This window comes from Sus scrofa, chromosome 1 (assembly GCF_054392235.1).
Source record: "Sus scrofa isolate SSC_HxYL_T2T_F1_AM1 chromosome 1, Sscrofa_HxYL_maternal_Yorkshire_Landrace_v2.0, whole genome shotgun sequence".
Classification (NCBI taxonomy): Eukaryota; Metazoa; Chordata; class Mammalia; order Artiodactyla; family Suidae; genus Sus; species Sus scrofa.
In genome coordinates this window covers 179,343,057-179,365,758 of record NC_139383.1, presented here as the reverse complement: position 1 = coordinate 179,365,758, position 22,702 = coordinate 179,343,057, and the positions used below count along the sequence as shown (strand labels likewise).

Below are 22,702 nucleotides of genomic sequence, written 5' to 3'. Positions count from 1 at the left end.
CAGTACAGCTAAAGATATAACAAAAATTAGAATAAAATGGAATGCTTGCTTTTTGTTTCTTTTTTGTGGTAAACTATCATGTTCTGGGAATTTGCTGAAAACAATAAAATCAAGACTAAGAATTAGAAGGTTTCACTGTGGTTTATTTTCCAAAATGTCTGCAGCAATTTAACCCTCTACTTAGCACCTCAGGCTTTTGACACTTGCCATTTCAAGTCTAGGCAAATACCTCAGTGAGACAGGTGAAGGAGTTGGGGGTGCCTGTTAATAATAAATTATTTTCTTAATTTTAAAAAAAGTAATTGGCCAGTTAAAGGAATTTAAATGAACCCTAGCCTTTCACAGCAGACCAGCTCCACCTTCTGGGAAGCCCAGATCTACGACAAGACTTTGAATACCCATCACAATATAAAATACCCTCCAAGTGTCTTGGTCCAGTCCATGAATCTCAAGCCTCGGTCAGACAATAGCTTGAGTAGACTCAGCGGTCCGGGACCCAATAATACAGCCCATCACCTAGGACAAAGACGCCAGTTAGAAAGGACGCTACGAATGTGAGAAAAGTAGAAGACTCAACCTACGTTGCTCGCAGCTCGGCCAGAAACAGAGCGGTATTTTCCGGGAATCATGGCAGGAGACTGTCCAAGAAGATCTGTTAGATCTGCCTTAAAAGTGACGCTACAGCACAGATTCAAAGAGACCGAAAGGGGTCATCTCCCAGGCAACCCGCTCAGCAGTTACCATGGAAACTACCATTTCCGGTCTGGTCCTCTACCAAATCAACCGGCCAGTGCACCCGTTGGAGCCTCTGGTTATATTTGGAGGGCCCAATACGTCACTACTCCCTTGTTCTATTTTCCTGGCCAGAAAACAAGGGAGCAGGAATGTGGAGAGGAGGATAAGACCGGGAGAAGGCCGGCCACCTGGGTAGCTATGACAACCACCACTTCCGGTCCGTCCTTCTTTACGGCCCACCTCAGCTGGGCCCGCGCGAAATTTGTATCTCTGCCTGTGACCACTCTCCGGGGAGGATTGGAGGCAAGAGGAGGAGAAGGAGGATCTGCAAGAGCCTGGTACTCTCCGAGGTGGGGCCGCAGTTCGGCACTTCCGGCGGCTGGAGGTGGGGGGAAGACACGAGGCCGACGCTGCCTCTGCAGGTGAGGGCGCAGGCCCCCAGCTCCCCAGCCCCCTAGGCAGCTACTATTCCCGCCCGCTGCGTGGCCGCCCACTGCGGCAACACCACCAAGTCAGGGAAGTCGCTGTTCCGCTTCCCCAAAGACCGGGCGGTGCGGTGCAACCACTTCGTACGGGGCCGCCGCGCCGACTGGTATGGGGGCCGTGACCGCTCTGTCAATTGTTCTGACCACTTCGCTCCAGCCTATTTCAGTGTCTCTTCGGTGATCCAGAAGAACTTGGGCTTCTCCCAGCGCCTGAGACTCGTGGCGGGCGCGGTGCCCATCCTGCACTGGCTGTCCTCCCCTGCACCTAAAGGGGAAGAAGAAGGCGACCGAACGGGTGGCCCCGAAAAGGGAGAAGAACCCCAGACAGGCAGGCAGCCCGAGACCGCCCCGGGGCCGGCCTCCTGTACTGCCCTCTAAGCCAGGAAGAAGGTTGTGGCTTCACAGGTAAAGGGCTTCTTCACAGTAGTCCATCGAGGGTCGTAAAAGCATCCCGGATCTGTGGCTAGGCTCCTCCATTTAGTGTCATCTTGGGAAAGTCACCTCATCTCGAAGTTTTCTATTTACTCAGTGATATCCAAGAGCCTATTTAGCACTGACACTTTGGAATTAGAATTCCTTCTACCTCCTCTTCCCCAAACTAACTCTCACTCTCTCTTCTCTCTTCCTCCCTCTCTCATCCTTCACAGTTACCTCCACTCTCTGCTCCTGAGATTTTAACAGAAAGGGTTTAATTTGAGCACATCTCAAGGAATGAGGTGTTTAAAACTATTTCTGTACAGCATAGTACATAAGCATACTGTCAAAACAATGGGGGAAGTAGAGATGCTGATGAGGTTGAGTCTTGCTGACAACCCCTTCCCACTCCTAAACTTCCTCTTGACCAGCTGCCTTTAAATTAAATCATTCTAAAGAGATGAATTTTCCTACCTTGCTCTCTTCTGCCTGCTTTCTCCGGTATTCATAAGCATTGATTATACTTATTTTGCACCGGGTCACTACTGTCTTCCCCACTTCCCATCTTAATACTTCCTAGCCTTCTTTGAGTTAGTCAAACTTCAGCCCTACCACCATAACATAGATTAAATTATGACTGTTAACTGGATCTAAAAGGTGTTCAGTTTTAGAGATAGAAAGAATTCACCAATAAATCAAATGATCTGTAAGTGACATTTTGGCTTTGAATATAAAGTGGTAGCTGTAGAATTTTAGAGCTGAAGGAAACCTAGGTGCTCATCTAGTCCAAACTCACAATTTATGCAGAAGGAAGCCAATATAGGAGGTTAATTTACTCAAGAGCCTATAATCTTTTCTCTAGGTCTAATTCCCAGATAAAATCTCCTCCTACAATACCAACCTACTTCCTACATTGGGATGGGTGCTTAAGATCCTTTAACAGTATCCTGCAATTAATAGGATGAAGAACAAAATTATTAGCACAATTTACAGGGCCCTGCATGTTTTTTGCCCCTGCGTACCACACCAGTCCTATCCCAGTCCACAGTCCTTGTTGCTCACTGTGCACCAGTTATGGTGATCTTTCAAATGTTTTATTAGAGTCTAGTTGATTTACAGTATTGTGTCAATTTCTATTCTTTCCAATTTTTGAACATATTATAACATGAACATACTGTCTTTCCTACAAATAAGCCTTTTCTTAGTTGTTTCATATAATACCCTGGAATTTCCCCCCCCATTCCCCATCATCATCAGTTAAGTCCTTTTACATAAAAAATTAGTTCAAACTTCCTTCCCTTTTGACCCCCTAATTATATACTCTCATTCTTCATATGCTTCAATACCACATACATTTCAGTTGCGCTTATCACAGTTGTCATGAAGTAATTATGTAATTTGCTTAATGTTTGTCCTTAGATTAGAGTGTAAGCTATATGAGAGCAGGGTTCTTATCTGATTTGTTCATTATTGTATTGCCAGTACCTAGAACAATATTTTGCAAGTTTTTTTTTTTTTTTTTTTTTTTGGTCTTTTTGCTATTTCTTGGGCCGCTCCCGCGGCATATGGAGGTTCCCAGGATAGGGGTCTAATCGGAGCCATAGCCACCGGCCTACGCCAGAGCCACAGCAACACGGGATCCGAGCCGCGTCTGCAACCTACACCACAGCTCATGGCAATGCCGGATCGTTAACCCACTGAGCAAGGGCAGGGACCGAACCCGCAACCTCATGGTTCCTAGTCGGATTCGTTAACCACTGCGCCACGACGGGAACTCCAATATTTTGCAAGTTTTAAGGAATTCAGTAAATATTGTGGAATGATTATGAGATTGTGAGAACAATTTTTTTAGTATAGAAGAATTTTCAGTTTTTACCAGTTACCCTTCTCACCAAGCTGTATATATATACAGGAAAGTGCACAAATCTTAAATCAAGAAACTGAACATGTGTAACCACTACCTAGGTCAAAGAAATAGAAAATTACTAGCAACTCAAAAGCCCCAGCTTCAGCCCTTCCTTCTTCTTCAAAGGAACCAAATTTGCTTTCTTTTTTTTTTTTTTTTTTTTTTTTTGTCTTTTTACCTTTTCTAGTGCTGCTTCGGCACCATATGAAGGTTCCCAGGCTAGGGGTCTAATCAGAGCTCTAGACGCTGGCCTACGCTAGAGTCACAGCAATGTGGGATCTGAGCCATGTCTTCGACCTACACCACAGCTCACAGCAACGCCAGATCCTTAACCCACTGAGCAAGGCCAGGGATCGAACCGGCAACCTCATGGTTCCTATTCGGATTCGTTAACCACTGCACCACGACAGGAACTACCAAATTGGTTTTCTTTTGAACTTAATATAAGTGGAATCATACTGTAGGCATTTCTTGCATCTAGCTTTTTTGTTCAACATTATATTTGTGAGATTCATCCATATTGTTGCATATAGCAGTAATTTGTTTTCATTATTTTATAGCAGTCTATTGTATGAGTATACTCAATTTTTTTACTCTGTTCTGTTGGATATTTGTATTGTTATCATATGGGGGCTATTGTAAATAATGCTGCTGTAAACATCCTTCTGCAAGTCTTTTTCATATGTGCACACATTTCTGATTACATATACCTAGGATTGTTGGCATGTAGTGTTATATTAAATTTTACTAAATAAAACCAAGTAGTTTTCTAAAATAGTGCTAATTTACACTACTAGCAGCACAGAGTTTACGTTATTCCGTATTCTTGACTTGACAATCTTGAATGATTGTATGTCATTCACATTAAGTCCTTTTGAAGGGTGTGTAGTGCTGGTTTACTTTGCATTTCCCGTTTCATAAATGAAATTAGTAAGGGAACAACTTTTCAGCTGTTAATTTTTTTTTTTGTCTTTTGTCCTTCTAGAGCTGCACCCACAGCACGTGGAAGTTGCCATGCTAGGGGTTGAATTGGAGCTATGGTCGCCGTCCTACTCTATCAACATGTAAATGGATAAATTGTAGTATATCCAAACAATGAATTCTTTCAGCAATAAAATAGAGGAAGCACATACCTAACACCATGGATGAATTTTGAAAACATGCCGAGAGAAAAAGCCCAGACTCAAAAAGAGAGTACATACTCAGTATTTCCATTTGAGTGAAATTCTAGAAAAGAGAAAAAACTAATCTGTAGTAACAGAAAGAAAATCAGTGATTGCCTAGGACTGGGACAGGCTGGACAGACACTGCCTGCAGAGGGGCAGAAGGAAATGTTTGGGGTCTATGCAAGTGTTTTATATGCTGATGTGATGACAGTTACATTGGTACACACAGCTGTTGTGTAATTCATACCTTTATAAAGTTGATGGAAGAAAATGGGAATACGTGCTAATTGCCAAATGACTAGCACAAACAAATTCTGTGGTGTTATTTTATTTATTTATTTATTTTTTTAATTTTAGGGCCACACCCGCAGCACATGGAAATTCCCAGGTTAGGGTCGAATCAAAGCTGCAACTGCCAGTCTACATCACAGCCATGCCAGATCTGAGCCACAACTGCAACCTACACCAGAGCTCACAGCAACACCAGGTCCTTAACCCACTGAGCAAGGCCAGGGATCAAATCCAAGTCCTCATGGATACTAGTTGGGTTCGTTACTGCTGAGCCATGCTAGGAGCTCCTAAATTCTGTAGATTTTTAAGGTAAGCTTCACGGAATAGGTAAAATTGAAGTGGCCCTTTGAGGAAAAAATAGGATATAGATATGCAATACTTAGAAAGAAAGGAAGGAAGGAGGAAGGAAACTGATGGCAAAGAAAAAGTCAACACAGACATGAATACAGAAAGGGCAGAGAGTGGGTGGGTTAGAGGGATAGAGGTGTCATTAGATTGAAGGAAAAGGCCCTTACAAGGGAACTATGGGAGATTCAGAGGATGGGAGAGGAGAAAGCTAGAGGCAGAATGTTGCCAGAATGAGGAGACTGGTACTGAATGACATTTTGAGATTTTTTTTGTTGTTGCTGTTTTAGGGCCACACCTGTGGCATATGTAGGTTCCCAGGCTAGGAGTCTAATCAGAGCTGCATCTGCCGGCCTACGCCATAGCCACAGCAACGCCAGATACGAGCTGCGTCTGTGACGTAAACCACAGCTTGAAGCAACGCTGGATCCTTAACCCACTGAGCGAGGCCAGGGGTCAAACCTATAACCTCGTGGTTCCTAGTCGGATTCATTTCCACTGCACCACGACAGGAACTCCAACATTTTCACATTTTTGAGTAAGTATGTTAGGCAAATGAATCTGGAATACAGTGCAGGAAGAATTGACAAAAAGAGAATTTGCTAGGGTTAAAGTGACAGACTTTTGTAATGGTCCTGGCTTGAGAAGATAAAGGATTAAACTAGAGTGGGGGAAAGTAAAGAATGGAGGTGATGTTGAGAAAGAAGAATTGACTGGACACAATTATTTAGACACTGGATTTGTGAACAAGGAGAACCTCATATACAGTGACTGAGTTTTCAAGCCTGGGTACATAAAAACAGCAGTGCAATTAGTAGGAGCCAATCTGAGGTGAAAGATAGTGAATTCAATTTGAGGAGTCAGTTGTCTCAGAAACCTCCCCTGACCCTACTCTTACCTCTATCTTAAGACTGGATGAAATGTCACTGAAGCAAATCATGTTTAGCCTATCATGGCATTTATCACCTTGTTCTAAAGGACTGTTTACCAATCTCCCTCCACTAGACTATATAACTTGAAACTAAAATTGTCTTTCACTGATATTCCCATATGCCCATCACTGTTCTAAGGATTTTGCATATGTGCATGGCATGCTTGTAAGTATTTGCTAAATGGATACTGAACATTGAGTTTGAGAGGATAATGGAACAGGAAAGCAGATGCATTTCTCAGACAATTAGAGTAGTGAGGCATAGAGATGTTACCTGGGAAGGCATTGACATAAAAGTAAGAGTTGAAGCCGTGATGTAGAATCTCTAAAGGAGAACTTATAATCCTCTGGTGGCACTCGATGTCTTCATTACTTACCTGGCAAAATTGCTCCAAAATAAGAAGCAGGAAAGACCAAGAAAATTACAGAGGCCTGCATTATCTATTAATTGAATTACCAACTTCTGAATATTCAGAAGTTAGCTGTTCAGATAATTGGCAAAAACAAAAAGAAACAAGCCAACAAATCCCCAACTCTGTCTGGTGTTTTATGCTTACCTCTTCCCTTTATGTACCAATAATAATGAAGCCGTGACATTGAGAAAATAGAAAAAAATTCTAGGGAGATGACAGCAACCTGAATGTACCTCTTGGTCTGCTGCCTTCAACCTGGCTGAGTATGGAAGCTTGAACTTGAACTGAACCACTTATTAACTATATGAGCTCAGACAAGTTGTTTCTTCTGTCTGGGCCTCAGTCATCTTGTCTGAGAAACTGTGATTTTAGTACCTATATCCTATTTTTGTTGAGAAGTTTAAGTGAGTTACAGTATGCAAAACTCATAGAACAGTGCTTGACACATGGTTAGGATTCCTTAACCCTTAACTAGAGGCTAGAGGCAGGGAAGTGTGGTGGTTAAGAGAATGGACTCTGTATCCCACTATCTGGGCTTGAATTCTGGCTCTACCATTTGCCAGGCAAGTTATGTTACCCTCTGTGCCCTGTTTCTTCATCTGCAAAGTATAGCAGTTGTTAGCACTTTTATCATAGATTTTTTGTGGAAATTAAATGAACATTAGCTACTAAGAACAGTACCAACACAAGGTAAACATTGTATCAGTGTTAGCTGGAATCACCATCAGTCCTTCATGCTATATCTTGATTATCAGGCCTGTCTTCAGTTACGTCCAGACTCTTTAGTGGCCTCTCATCAGTCAATAGGACTATAGGAGGTTTTTTCTGCTAAGTTCACACAATGACACTAGATGGAGCTGCTGAGACAAAGCACCTAAGATGAGCTGGGCAGCCAAATCAGAATTGGGGCAATGAATTAGACTCTAGGGATGATCTAGTCTGCCCTTTCTATTTTGCAGATGAAGAAACTAAAAATCAGAAAAGTTACCTGATACAATCCCTACCTGCAGTTGTCTCAGCAATCCAGTACTCCCCATTTCTGTCAAACCCAATCCCCTTCTTTATCAGAAATGATTGAATAATGAAGCTGGATATGTTTTTATAAATCCTACATTTTCTCCAAAATAATTTGATCAAGCCCAAATGATTCTGTATGCTCCACAGGTGTAGGACCAAGCTGTTGTCATTCACTGACTGCTCTGTCTGGCAAATAGTAGATCCTCAGTATTTGTGAGTAAGTGATATCATGTTTTTAAAGCTCTAGAGATATCTCAGATCTTCCTCAACACATGTTTCAGTACTCTCTGAACTGGATTCCCCCAACATAGCCTTGACATTCCTTTGACATATATGTCAGTCCTTTCCTCTTTGTCTAGCTTCTGTGAAGATGTTAGAGCTGGAAAGAACTTTGGGAAAATCATGCAATTAAAATCCTTCATTTTGTCAATGACAAAAACAAATGAGTTAATTTGTCCATGGTCTATAACTAACCAGTTAGTGGCAGAGATGAGATTAATACCTTCCCTAACTCATCATCTCAAAAAAACTTTTAAACTCCTTCAAGAGACTATCACATTTCTTCCACTTGTCCTGTAAACGTTCCCTAACCTTTCCTCCAGGTCATCGATTCCAGCTTATTATGAATTTTGATTGCTTCCCTTTGGGAGCAGGCTTATCATTCTTACCCTATCCTTCTTTTTCCTGATTCCAGTTCAAACAGCTCACCTACCCTATCATTACTACTCACCCATCTACCCTTTGCATCTCCTGGATTTTTTTTTTTTTTTTTTTTGTCTTTTCTAGGGCCGCTCCCATGGCATATGGAGGCTCCCAGGCTAGGGGTCTAATCGGAGCTGTAGCCACCAGCCTGTGCCAGAGCCACGGCAATGCCAGATCCGAGCTGCATCTGCAACCTACACCACAGCTCACAGCAAAGCCAGATCTTTAACCACTGAGCAAGGCCAGGGATCGAACCCACAACCCCATGGTTCCTAGTCAGATTCCTTAACCACTGAGCCATGATGGGAACTCCTACATCTCCTGGATCTTAATCCCTCACCTTGAAAAGAAATAGTAAGTCCTCTTTCCCACCTGAAACAGCAGGAATGGGTCTTCAGTTATTCCAAGGAAGTTATCCCTGCCTCATTAGTTTCAGAGCAGAGGGACCCCAGACACCTAGGACACCTCCAGGATTGTTCTGAGATGGTGTTTGTAGTTTTATTCAAAGCCTCAAAAGTTATGTTGAGCTCTGTGATAACATAAACCAGGGAAATCCCCAAACAGATCATCCCTAGCTGGACTAAATGACATTTAGGTCCTGTTTTGCTAACACCACCCAGGAAATGAAGAATTTTTAGTCCAAAAACTGTTTCCTTGATATCCCAATACTTTTTCTATAAGTTCTAAGGACTGGTTGGTTTATTTATTTATCAACCCTACTATCTAGTTGTAGATTTTTTAAGTGACCGTAAATTCTTCTACTCTCATCAAGAGGTAAAATCTATTGTCCACTCCTTAAATCTGACTTGGCCAAATGACTCACTTTCACCAATGGGACATTAGCAAAAGTGATGTAAGCTGAGACTTTGAAAGTGCTGGAATACTGGGCTTGTCCTCTTGCTATGCTTGGAACCCTAACATTACCATGTGAATGAGCTCAAGCTAGCCTGCTAGAGGATGAGAGGCCATGTGCAGAAGCAACCAGACCCTTACCAAGAGCCTTGTAAAATAGCAAACATCTGAGAGAGGCCATCCTAATCATCCAGCTGCTGCCAACATGCCAGCTGATTGGAGAAGCTTGAGAAAGCCTGGTAGCATCAGCCAAGTCTGTCTAAACAACTTCCCAACCAACCCAAGGAATTGTGAGTTTCATTATTTGTTGTGTTTTTTTTTTTTTAAGTCATTACATTGTGGGGCAGCATGTTACACAGCAAACACTACCTGATATATATGTCATGGTAAAGACTCCCTAAGGAAAAGGCAATTAGTATTTTCTTCTCCCTCCTCATCTTAACCTTCATCCTCCTATTCTTTAGCACCATAAGTTTAGTTAGCTATTTTCACTATACATGATGTTTAACCTCACTCAGTGAGGGAATAGGAGAATATAGTTATTATTACTGGGTCAACCTCAGGTTTAGACTTAGGTTTCCTCTGCTTGACAATCCATTGTTAAGAGTTGTTTTTCTCTTAGACCTTGGAATCTCTTGGGAAATAATGTCCTCCTTCTCCCTAGGCATAGAACCACTCCAGTTTCAGATCCAAAGTAGTCTTCTCATGAACAGAACATCTTTCTTGGATTCTGCTTATGGAATTTCTCTGTCTAAATTCCCTCTTTTATTAAAATGACAATAATTTTTGCCCTATGGACAATTTTCTTATCCTTTTAGAACACACACTTTTGGAAACCCTAAACTATATTACAGCTTTATCCCCAGTATCTTTCTAGGCTTCTAAACCACAATTCTGGATCCCTACACCTGACTATTCTGGAAGTTGCTTCTAAGTACTCATCCCCTAATTTCATTTCCTACCACTATGTGATTGTTTTTCACTCATACGACAAACTGAGGATAAAATCAAACATGACAGAAGCAGCCCTTCCCTTAAAGTCCTTATAGCATATCTTGAAATTCTTAAAACTGATTCCAATCATGTTTTAGTTAGAATTTGATTCCCATTGGGGAGAGGATGAGATGATGACCTTGAGAGGAATAGGAATTATCTAATAGACTTATTCCAAATGCTTCTGTTTTGAACTGTTCTACCCTTTGGGATTGATGCAACTTCACATGAATCTGATGTGTCATGAAAAAGCTGTAAGCAACTATATGGCATCCACTCATATTTCTAAAAATGAAAAACCACAGTTGAGCTAGCGTGATATTGCAGCAGGATTTTTATGACAAAGTGTGGGCTGCTCTGCAGCAATCCCTCCCAATTTAATTTGCTGATGATTCACCCCTTCCAATCTGAGTCTATAAATCAATGAGGAAAACCATGCTCTTCATCTCTGAAGCTGCATCAGTCTTTGCTGATGGAATCCTCGGAGAGTTGCTGGGGGAAACGAGGGCTTAGCTCTGCACAGGACAAGAATTTTGCTTGGGAAAATTCCAAACTTAAAATAAACTGTCCCTTGGATTTTGAACCAAACTGAAAGAAACCAAAGAAAAACTCTCAGTTTTTGAAGCTCAGAGTGTCAAAAAATAGGAAGTTTTGGGAGAGAGGGCAAGTACTAAATAGGAAATATTCCAGTAAATAATTATTTTTCCAGCTGCCACTCAGCATTTTAATTATAAAATACTTTCCTGTTAATAAAAGCAACAATACACTGAGTGTGGGAGATTAACAAAAAAACAAACATGTATGAATAAATAAAAGTCACCTGCTAATTTAAGACCCTACCCAATTAGCTCAAGGCAAAAAAGGGAGATTGTTGGAGACATAACAGAGACAAAAGTATTATAGTTTAATGTTTAACCTGTCCTCACCCATGCCTTTTTTTTTTTTTTTTTTGGTCGCCCATGCTTTTTAAAGAGAATCTGTGTGTGTGTGTGTGCACATGTGCTGCTTAGCTACTGAGTCTGTAGATGGTAATAACCAGTAGAGCTACAGATCAGCACCAGCCCTCTCTGTGTGCAATCTGAGATGGTCACCAGCCCTAAGTCTACATATATCCCACAGCTACCTAACCACAGTTTCTGGGTTTAGCAGTCCAGTTTTGTGTCAGAGTCTCTGATAGGTTCACCTTGGTTCAGGTGTCTATACAGATCCAATCACCTATCACTGGAAGGGTAGGATCACTTGGTATAAATATGGCAGCCTAAAATTTCCCTTTTGGACTTGGAAGGGTTGGGGCTATGGGCATGACATGTTATTTTAGAAGATCAAGTAAGGAGGAAATGATTAATATCTACTGTACAAATATAATGTGATCCAGAATTCATCATTGTTAACATTTCAGCATATTTCCTTAGTTCATATGCTATTTATAGCAGTATGTATTATGTATTTGCTATATATGTAGCTCTGTGCCTTGGGCTTTCATTAATAGTATATCAGAAGCATTTGTTCTCATCATTAAAAACATTTCCTAAATATTTTGGTGGTGGCATAATACTCCATTGTATGGACATTATTATTATAATTTTATTGCTAATTTAGAGTTTATGTCATTTCCAAGTCCCTACCATTTTATAGAAAGCTACAATAAATATCCCTATACCTTAATATTTGCGCATATTTCCTTAGAGATATTATTTCCTTAGAGATATCTGGAAGTGAGATTGCTAGTTCTATGCCTATAAATATTTATGTACCGACAATTCGTATTTTAGAAAGTTTGTCCTAAAGGGTCCTCCCACCACCAATGACTAAGTATCATCATCTCAATTTTAGCACCAACTCTTTCTTATGAAAGTATTTATGAAAATAAAGCAGAGCATGAGACTAGGCATTACCACTGTATACAGTTTTTGCCAATCTATGTATTGTATTCACTTCCTCACTTAGGTTGACCAAGGTTTAAAGCTGAGATTCTCAAAATATGGTCCCCAGACCAGTGGCCCAAGTATCACCTGGGAACTTACTGGAAATGCAGATTCTTGAGCTTTACTTTTGACCTACTGAATCAGAAACTCTGAGGATAGAAGCCAATCTGAATTTTAACAGGTCCAGCAGACTCTGATGCCCATTCGAGTTTGAGGACCACCAGTTGAAAGCATCTAAGAGTCCTTTCTAGTCGCTCTCAAATGTTTACTGTTTTAAGTGCCCAAATTCCATTTTCTGGGCCCTAACCATTTATTTATAAAGGACACTATGATATAAGATAAAGGCAGTGGGTTTTATTTTAGAGTGCCTGAGATTTAAGTCCTGGGTGACTCCCTACCGAGTATGCATCCAAATAAATGTAATAATGACTTATTACATTGTTAGAGCTCACATTTCAAGGTAAATATTTTTCTATATCATTTAGCCCAAATGTGACACTGGAGGGAAGTTTTAAGCTAAGTTACCCCAGATGTTTCATGGTTACGCAAGAGTGCAAAACAAAACATGTTTTCCACACTGAATGAAAACACAATATAAGTTTTCTTTAGCAGCTGTGGCTGGAGATTACAAAATGGAATAATCTGGCCATCCTCCAGGCAATTAGCACCCCTCCCCCTCCCCCAAGGGCGAAGGACAATCATACCAAAGAGAAGGGAAAACACAGTGCTCTCAAGTTTGCCGCTAATATTGAGAAATGGAGCTGCTGGAGCATCTGGAACATATCAGAGTAGAGGTGACAGAGAGGAGGAATACAGAGCACCTTATCCTATGACCTCTGATTAGACCAGTTCATTTAGAATGGCTCTGAGCATCATGACCCCAATATTCATCTCAAGGCAATGAATGCCATTTCAAGCAGTGTGGTAGGTGTGGTAGAGAAAAACTGAGAAAAAATTCTTTCCAGTGCCCTTCAAAGTGCATGGCAGCTGTGAAGATCTGCTTCACTGAGATTTAATAATGCCCCAACTTCTGAGGCTGTTTAGGCCTTAGTCCCATTGCCTCTCCAGAAAAGGCAGGGTGGTATAGTGGGACAGGTGTAAACTTGAAGTTAAACAGTACAGGTACAACTCTTCACGTCTGCCACATCCCAGCTGTATAACCTTTAGAAAGTCACTTAATTCTGCTAAACCTCAGTTTCCCTGAAAAAGATCTCATTGGATTGTTACAAGGATTAAGTGAGGTTATATGCATAGCACACTGTATCTGCTTCTTAAATGGTCATTCCCTTTATCTCCTCTACTGTACTTTGGTGTCTTTTCAGTACCTCTGTCCCCCACTTTAGTGTGAGAGACACATGGAAAATATTCTATTGATGCTTAAAAAGAAAACAAATCTCATCACTCATTTCAAAATTCCTCCACTGTTAGGAAGTTCTTTTCTAAATGCTCTTGTCTGTCAGTCTTTAGTTGATATTTCGTAGTGTCCCTCACACCTCTTTCTCTGGTGAGCATCTGAACTGAGGATTCTTGCCACTAGATGATCCCTTTATGAGTTAGCCTGAGTCTCACCCAGACTTCCTCTGGACAGGGAGAAAGAGGTGAGAGAGCATGTATTGAAATGTGCTGTCTTCCACTTGGACCTGGCCAGTCCAGGGCACGGGGCCTTCAAGATTCTAGTTCAGATCAGCCTCCAACCGATTCAGTACTACCTCAAGTGTGTCACCAAATCCCCAGCCCACAAGACCTCCCAAAGGCTAGATGTAACCTTGGGTCCACCTGAAGTTCAGGCGAGGTTCAGAAACATACCATATTTCAACTGCTCTCCTAACCCTAACCCCTCCTTCTTGGCCTCTCAGAAACCAGTCATTTAATGGCGCTGAGGGGTTCAACTCTAGAGAATGGGACAAGGACTGAATAGAATTATTATTTTAACTTCTGCTTGATTTAATTGAATTTTCTTGCAGTGTTATTGGTTTCCTTAGGACTCTTATGACATGAACCAGTCCTACTCAGCATTAAGTGTCCCTTAAACCCTTACTTTTATCTGTACCCTCACTGTATGAAACCTTGAGGACTTAGAAGCTAAGGTCTGAAGCTGATGTTGAGGGTTATTTCAACTTCCAGAGTCTTACCTATAAGGCTAGGACAATTGCACAGGATGCTTGTTAAGATCTCCGTGTAGGCCACATAACCTGACAATACTCAGTGATCAGGGGCATGGAGATTACCAACCAGAGCTACTGTTTAAAAATATCTTAGCTGGGCATTCAGAAAATAGATGCTGAATTCTACTTTATACATTCAATTGTGAAACACCTTGATATCATTTAGTTATTCCTTCATGCATTAAATATTTAATAAACACTTGTTATGTACTAGGACTGTGGGGATACAGTGGGATTAGAGTAATGAGAAAGACATACATTTCCCCACCTTCATGGAGTTTACTATCTACTGAGAAATTAGACAGTAAAACAGAGTCAAAAATATGATGAGTGTTGCAAAAGGGTAACCATGGGATGCTAAGAAAACATTTATCGATCAAGTGTGGATGCATAATATTGGGTTATTATTTTGAGGGTTTTACCTTGTAACCATACCAGCAGATTTCCAATTCTATGCCTCCTTGCCTCTAGGGTAACCAGCTCATTCTGGTTTGCCTAGGACTTTGTTAGTTTGAGTACTAAAATTTCCATGGTCAGAGAAAACCCTCAATCCTGAGCAAACCAGGAAGAGTTGGTCACACTTCTTGCCTTAGGGAAAGTTTGGAGCAGAGTTCTCTGGCTTTTTGCCCACAAAAGCCTGAGTCTTTCAGCTTAACTGATGTGACGCCTTCAAAAAAGTCAATTTCGTAAAGAAACAGCATAAAAAGTCAGAGGAAATATTCTAGATTAAAACAGACTAGAGGGAATTCCCATTGTGGCACAACAGAAACAAATCCGACTAGGAACCATGAAGTTGTGGGTTCGATCCCTGGCCTCGCTCAGTGGGTTAAGGATCCGGTGTTGCTGTGAGCTGTGGTGTAGGTCACAGACGTGACTCAGATCTGACGTTGCTGTGGCTGTGGTATAGGCCTGCAGCTCTAGCTCCTGTTCAGCCCCTAGCCTGGAAACCTCCACATGAGACGAGTTCGGCCCTAAAAAGCAAAAACAAAAAAAAGAAAAAAGAAAAACAGTCTAGAAAGGTATAAAGAAAAAATGCAATATGTGACTCAGCTGTATGCTGGATTTTGTTTTTAAGCATTACAAAATTATTGGAATGGAACATTTGGGGGAAATTTTAATATGACCTAGATATTGGATATTTTGTGGAAATGTTGATAATTTTATAGGTGTGATACGGGCGTTGTGATTATGGAGGTGAATGCCTTTATTTTTAGAAGAGATAGGCTGGAGTACCTCTACCTTACCTCTAATGTGAGAAAGCAATGATGAAAAATATTAACAATGTTTTAATCCAGTAGAATTTATAAGGATGATCATTTTATTGTTCTTTCAATCTTTCTGTACCTGTACCTATGAAAATAATAAAAAGTTTTGGCAAAAAAGTGAGCAACTGTTGATCAGAATAAGGTTTGAGAGGAGAGTAACCTCTCTAGGAACCAGAAAATGATTCCTACAGATTGAAAGCAAGGAGAAAAGAAGAAGAAAATGGTTGCGTGTCAGTGGTGTCGGTCCTGGGCACACAGTATCATGGCAAAGCCAGCAAAGATCCCTGTGCTCCAGTCTTGACTTTGAAGCAGCAGTCTTGGCATTGAGGCAGCCAAGAGAGCCCCAGACTAATGATTCCTGGGTAAATCAACAACTGGTGGCCAGATGATGTGTGGAATTTTGTTTCAAGACCAAGTTGAGAAGAGCACAAACTAAAACTGATTCCGTTTCCATCACCCCAGAGAGTTACATTTTCTTCACATCTGAGTTTATGGACTGCTTTTTTTTTTTTTTTTTTTTTTTTTTTGCTATTTCTTGGGCATATGGAGGTTCCCAGGCTAGGGGTCGAATCGGGGCTGTAGCTGCCAGCCTCCGCCAGAGCCACAGCAGCGTGGGATCCAAGCCGCATCTGTGACCTACACCACAGCTCACGGCAATGCCGGATCCTTAACCCACTGAGCAAGACCAGGGATCGAACCCGCAACCCCAAGGTTCCTAGTTGGATTTGTTAACCACTGAGCCATGATGGGAACTCCTGGACTACTTTTAATGTCCTAGACATGAAACTGGTAACCTCAGAAAGTTCTACCTGAGTGAGTGACATTTTGCTGACAGATTTGTAGGAGTGGACCAGTGAAAGGGGGAGAAAAAGCATTGCAAGCCTCTGTATATACATTTAAAGACAGAAAGCTAAAGAGAGTGGTAGTGTCTTGGAGTAAACCGAGAGAAGTTCCATATGGCTGAAGCAGAGACCAGGGTGACATGAGATAAGGGTGGGAAGGTGGCAGGGGCCAGGATGTGCTAGATCTTCCAAACAGGGCAAAGGGAATGACCTGCACCTCCTCAGGAACCCCAGAGACCTTCTCTCAACACTGCTGCCTTGTGCCGGTGCTCACACCTCTGGGTTTTTCCGAGTGCTTGGTCTGACATACAAATTAGAGGTCACTCTGACTGGACACCAAGATCCTTCTGCAAAAGGGATGATAATGAAGAAAAGCCCAATCTTCTGAATCTGTTTTCTGGACTCCTGCCACTTGCCCCCTCTCACCCACTAATGCCGATAATACATAATCCTCACTCCCCTCTCAACACTTATCAAGTATCTGTGGGAATTCTCAGGGCGGGCGTCTCACGTGTGTTCACAGACAAATCTAGCTACTCATCACCTGGTGTCTGTCAATCATCCCTTCTCTGCTGTCACAATACTTCTTGGCTAGAGAGTACCCTCTTCCCTGGGCACAGCTGTGTTCATTAGGCACCATAGGCTCCTTCTTGCAGCTGAAGAGGGGCACAGAAGGTGCCAAACCTTGAGATGTTGTTCTGTGCAGTGGCAAAGAGTGCCTCCCCCTTTATGTGTATGTTCAATCAGCAGGGTCCCAAAGTCATTTTCCTTCTGCCAAATGGTTTATACTGGTTGTAGGAAAATAACTTCTTTCAGGTTTGATGCACAGGCCCCCAGCTTTCCATGGAACTTGGATATATAACCACAGAGCATAAACAGGGGCTGTGTTGCAGAGCTTTGGCCCACGAGCAAATGCATGTCAAACACTAAGTGATCCCCCAAATCACTCCTCCTTTGGGACAGTGGGGCCTTTGTTGTGGGTCAGGCGTGTGGTGCCTGGCTCCTTCATCCCCGGGATGACTAGTCTTCTGGGAGGAGCTTCTTCCTGTAGAGATTTCTGGGTCTGCTCACTCACTTTCTCCAAAAGTGCCAGACCCATTTGAACCACAGCAGAGCTCATAACTTGGGCTACTCCCACTACCCACACTTTTTGTCTGTGTATCCCACTAGATCAGGATGCTCAAGGAAGAGACAGGGTCTTATTTGCTCTTGTATCCCTGAAAGGTGGCATGGACCTGGCATTTAGGAGGTGCTCAATTTATTTTTATTGAAAGACCATCCCCATCAGTGGTCACCAACTCTAGCTTGATGGAAACCACTTGGGGTATTGTTAAAAACACAGATTTCTAAGCTCCATCCCCAGAGGTCCAATTCATTATATCTTGGATGAGGGCCCAGAAAACTGTGTTTTAGTAAGATCCCAGGTAATTCAAGTGCAGATGGTTCTGGAACCTACCTTTGCCTCTACCTCAGGTAGGCCTGAAACAGAGACACTGTTGGCCCTTTAGCTCCTATGTGAGAATTAGAAATAGGCACTCCTTCCCCTTCTAGTTGCATCAAGTTCAAGGCCAAGATGACAGTTTGGTGAGCATAGTTTAGGCTGTAGTTTCAGTCCCTTCTTCCCCTTTACCAAGCATCCTTTGCTCTGAATAACCTGGTTAGAAGCCTGCTTCTGCCAGGAAATTGTACACTAGAGAAATTCATCTTTGAGTCACCCAATCTCTAAGTAAACTTTAAGAAACCACTGAGGTAGAATTGGGCTCTTTACTCATACCAGAATTGGGCTCTTTACTCATACCTGGAGATCAGGTGAGCCAGTAGTCAGTCTCACTGGCTGTTAAAGGAGACCTGTTAAAAGGAGTCTAAGGAACATAAACTTGAAAGATCTAATACAGAAGCTCTTAACCTTTGCCATATACTGGAATTACATTGGGAGCTTTGGGAGATTTTGATGCCTCAGTTTACCTCTAGAACTTAATTGAGGGAGGTGTAGCCTGAGCATCAGACTTTTTCAGAGCACCCTAGGTGATAGTAATATCCAGAATCTCAGGCCTGATAGAGTCCCCACCCCAGTCAGGTTGAAGCTTTAGCTGCTATGTGTCTTCCTAGGAATTGGAGGACCAGGGATGCCCTCACCTTTCTGACCAGAAAGCAGCTGATTCTCTTGTTGGTGTGATCCAGCTTTGTGTAAGTTCTCAGGTGTTCCCTCAGTGAGTACCTCTGTTTGTGCTTCTTGGCACTTCTGTCAATCACCTTTACCCCTGAAATTTCTGAACACTCTCCAAGAACTAGCCCTCATCTCACTTCTCCTCCCCTGAACAAAATCTATTTTTAATGTTTTATATTCCCCCATCAGTTTGAAAACTAGCCTTGGGTGTTCCCTGGTGGCTCACTGGGTTAAGGATCTGGCTGTGGCTTGGGTCGCTGCTGTAGCGTGGGTTTGATCCCTGGCCCGGGAATTTCCACATACTGTGGGTGAGGAAAGAAAGAGAGAGAGAGAGAGAGGAAGGAAGGAAGGAAGGAAAGAAGGAAGGAAAAAACTAGTCTTCTACAAATTCTAGAAATCATAAATGATAGGCAAAAACTGTCTCTCTGAAATATGGGCAAAAGCAATTTGATAATATGCCACAAAAAAATTAATGTTAGAATAGAAAAGTGTTATTTTTAAGTGGTGGAAGCCAAACTTGGGATGTTGCGTTTTGAGGGAAGAAGAAATCTCAAACTTAAGGGAGTAGGAGACAGTAGCTGAGAGCCTTCCGCAAGCCCCCTCTGTTTTTGCCACTTGCAAAAATGGCTGGACTTCCACTAGTAATGCTGGTGATACTATTCTTTTGTTTGTTTGTTTGTTTTTGTTTTTGTTTTTATTTTATTTTTGGTGATACTATTCTTGCAAAGGTATTAGGAGAAGGAGTAAAGAATTCAGTTCCCCCGTTAGAACAGGAGCTCTTAGAAAGTCCATATTCTATCCCTTTTTTAATTCTGCATCATTCTTACCATACAGTTTGTGTGTGTGTGTGTTTTTTTTTTTTTTTTTTTTTTTTGCCACACCTGTGGCATATGGAAGTTCCTAGGCCAGGGATTGAACTCTCTCCACAGCAGCAACCCAGGATTCTGCAGTGACAACACCAGATCCTTAACCACTGCATCATAAGAGAACTCCAGTTTGTATACTTTTGTCATCCAATAAGTGTTGTTGAGTCGCCAAATTTTTGTTGTTGTTGTTGTTGTTGTTGTTGTTATTGTTGCTATTTCTTGGGCCGCTCCCACGGCATATGGATGTTCCCAGGCTAGGGGTTGAATCGGAGCTGTAGCCACCGGCCTACGCCAGAGCCACAGCAACGTGGAATCCGAGCCGCGTCTGCAACCTACACCACAGCTCACGGCAACGTCGGATCGTTAACCCACTGAGCAAGGGCAGGGATCGAACCTGCAACCTCATGGTTCCTAGTTGGATTTGTTAACCACTGCGCCACGACGGGAACTCCTGAGTCGCCAAATTTTTTAAGTTAAAACTTAACACCAATTTATTGAGTGGTTACAATATCCTGATCCCTAGATCCCTGATAACTAGATGCTTCCATATGTTATTTCACTGAATCTTAGTAAATCCTCAGGTATTGATTAGGATTCTGGATAAGCTACTATAACAAAGATATCTCAAAACACAAAGTTAAGCAAGGTGTGAGTTTCTTTTTTTCTCAAATGAGGGTCCAGATTATGGTTCACTAAATAAGTCTGGGATTTCACTCTAGCATCTTTAACATATGATTTCTATCCTTGAGGCCAACATGGTTGCTTCAGTCAATGAGCAAAGGAAAAAGTCCTGGAAGCGCATCTGCATTTCTAGAAGCACAACCCAGAAGTAAGAGAAAGCATTTTACTCCTATCTTATTGGCCAGAATTTAGTCACATGTTTAGAACAGAATATATAAAACATTCTGGGAAATGTAATTTCTGGTTAGGTGGCCAGTGGAGGTTGATATTATTCAACAGGGAGAATGTCTTGATGGACAGATCTCAAAAACCAGCTCATATCTGTGGATGGATATCTTAATTCTTATTGAAACTGAGAATGAACTATGGAAAGATGCTGATTTCCTGCCCAGAGAGGTTCTGTTTGTCAGTGTATTCAGAATTAAGTTGGCTGTGAAAAGTGACCTCAATATATGAAGATTTTTGCATTTAGGAAAAATATACCAATTTCTTGATTTACAATGGAGGAGGATACATATGCAGTAACTAGAATGTTTGTGTTCCCCCTACAGCCTAAGACTTTCCCAGTATGAAGGTACTTAGAAGGCCACATCACAGTGAATACAAGCACATGCTGAGCATCTAACCTGGGCCAAGTATCATGCTAGACATTTTCCACAAACAATCTGATTTGCTCTACCTCCCCAACTTGATGAGGTAAGGATCATTCGAACCATTTTATAGGTAAGAAAACTGAACAGCAGGAGGTTATGTAGCTAAGATGTGGCAAGGCTGGTGTCTAACTCCAGGTATGTTTGATACCAAAGCAAGCGTTTTTTCCACTACACTCCGCTGTTTACGCAGAAGCTTTTCTAATAAGCATCAAGACATCCTTGGTGATGTTTTTACAGGCTGTGCCTCTTTGTTCAGATTTCTGCTGCAACATTTATTATTGAAGGCTCTCTTTTCCAGGCTCCCTCCATCTCCTTGTTTTCATGGATCATGTCTTAATCACTTTACAAAACTGAGGCCAACACAGGGCCTGGTATTTGTTACATGCTGAAACAAATGATTATATGAGTAAATAAAATGCCTCCTTCACCTATAGTTATTGGAACGGTCTTACACGGTTGAGTTTTTGCTTTAACTTAATATCAGGCCATCACGATACCTTGTCAATGTTTTAACTTTTGTTTCATCCTCAGAAACTGTGGGAAAACGTAATGTCCCAGTTTGAGTTTACTATAAAAATGAGCTCTCAAGATTCCAGGGAAAGGGAATGATGCCAAGTGTGGGTAGAGGTCATGATTTTGTTGAAGGAGACTGCTAATCATCGCAATACTGATATAAACTCCCTGATGCTCAACACAGGCCTGGGAAAAACTGGCCTCATTCCCTGGCCACAGCTGTGAAGGAAGGAGCTGGAAATGAGAAGGGGCCTTTTAAAAGGCTTGGTTGCTTCATCAGTGACACACATGATGAGGTGTGTGGGTAGGGCTAATCAAATCAAATGTGAAGTTGGCTTAAAAATTTCATGCAAATTTTGCATTTGATTCTCTCAGTGGGGCCCTGGAAGAAAGGTTTGTACTCTTGGGGATATCTAGTTCAGGACAGGAGGAGCTCAGGGCTAGATGGTGTATAGCATCCTCTCTAGATCCAAAATTCCTTTATGCGGAGTCAGAAATAAATAATACCAGAATAAGCATAGGTAGAAATATTTGGATCTAATGGCATATAAATTCAATTTATTTTTTCAAAACTCCAATCAAATAAACACCTCTGCAGATCTGATTCACCCACCAATTGCCAGTTCTCAAACTACAGGGGACTAGGAATCTATATTTTCAGAAGAGTCCCCAGGGGACTCTTATGATCAGGCAATTGGAAACCCTGAAATAAAGTATATATATGAATTCTACATAAAGTAAAATCTGGTACAGATATGAGCTTTTATCATGGGTAGGCATAATAATCCCCACAGTCTTTGCCACCTAGAACAGTTTAAATGAGATGATACATGTTGTGTTGTGAATTTAGGAACTAAAGTTATCAGATCAGGAGGCTTGAAGGGCCTTGAAAACCTCTCTCCTCTTAATCTTCACCACAATGGTGGACCAGGTATATGCAGTCCCGGAGGGAGGCACAGCTGACTTGGAAAAAGATCCTCTCAACTTCTTGCCTCTTCCTCCCAGTAACTGAGACTCAAGGCTGTGAGCTGTTCTGGGGCAGAACACCAAGGATCCCTGTCTTCCTTCATTTACTCATTCTAGGACTTCTTTCAAAAGAGAGATCTGAAAAAGAAAGTCAGACCTTAAGAGGGGCTGTCCTTGCTGTACCCCTGGGTCTCTCCTGGCCCAGTCCAGCTGCCCAGAGCCCTATGCATGGTGTTCTTTTAGAGGGACCCTGCTTTCTTAGGACCCCATTTCTTGAGCTTCTCTTGAATCAATAGTATTGGTCCAGGGTTCCATTCTCTTTTTGGGGTGGGAGGCATCCCGCAGCATATGGAGTTCCCAGGCCAGGGATCAGATACTAGCTGCAGCTGTGACCTAAGCCACAGTCACA

At 41.9% G+C, this 22,702-nt stretch overlaps 2 protein-coding genes across 5 annotated transcripts in view; one reads left to right on the top strand and one right to left on the bottom strand.

Moving 5' to 3' along the window:
- LRRC49 (leucine rich repeat containing 49) overlaps positions 1 to 663 on the bottom strand; it is a 147,027-nt gene extending 146,364 nt beyond the window's left edge. For all 4 annotated transcript variants that reach the window (XR_014817832.1, XM_005659880.4, XM_001928481.8 and 1 more), the window contains exon 1: positions 582 to 663. Coding sequence is in view for 2 of the 4 variants with exons in the window: in XM_005659880.4 (XP_005659937.2) it covers positions 582 to 629 (48 nt within the window). In the remaining 2 variants the exon portion in view is untranslated. The remainder of the gene's footprint in view (positions 1 to 581) is intronic.
- Positions 628 to 1,773, top strand: THAP10 (THAP domain containing 10). Its single transcript, XM_085014008.1, is given in 3 exon segments — positions 628 to 1,038; positions 1,194 to 1,520; positions 1,522 to 1,773. Coding segments are annotated over 3 exon segments (846 nt in total). The 3' UTR covers positions 1,630 to 1,773.
- Positions 1,774 to 22,702: the final 20,929 nt, after the last annotated feature.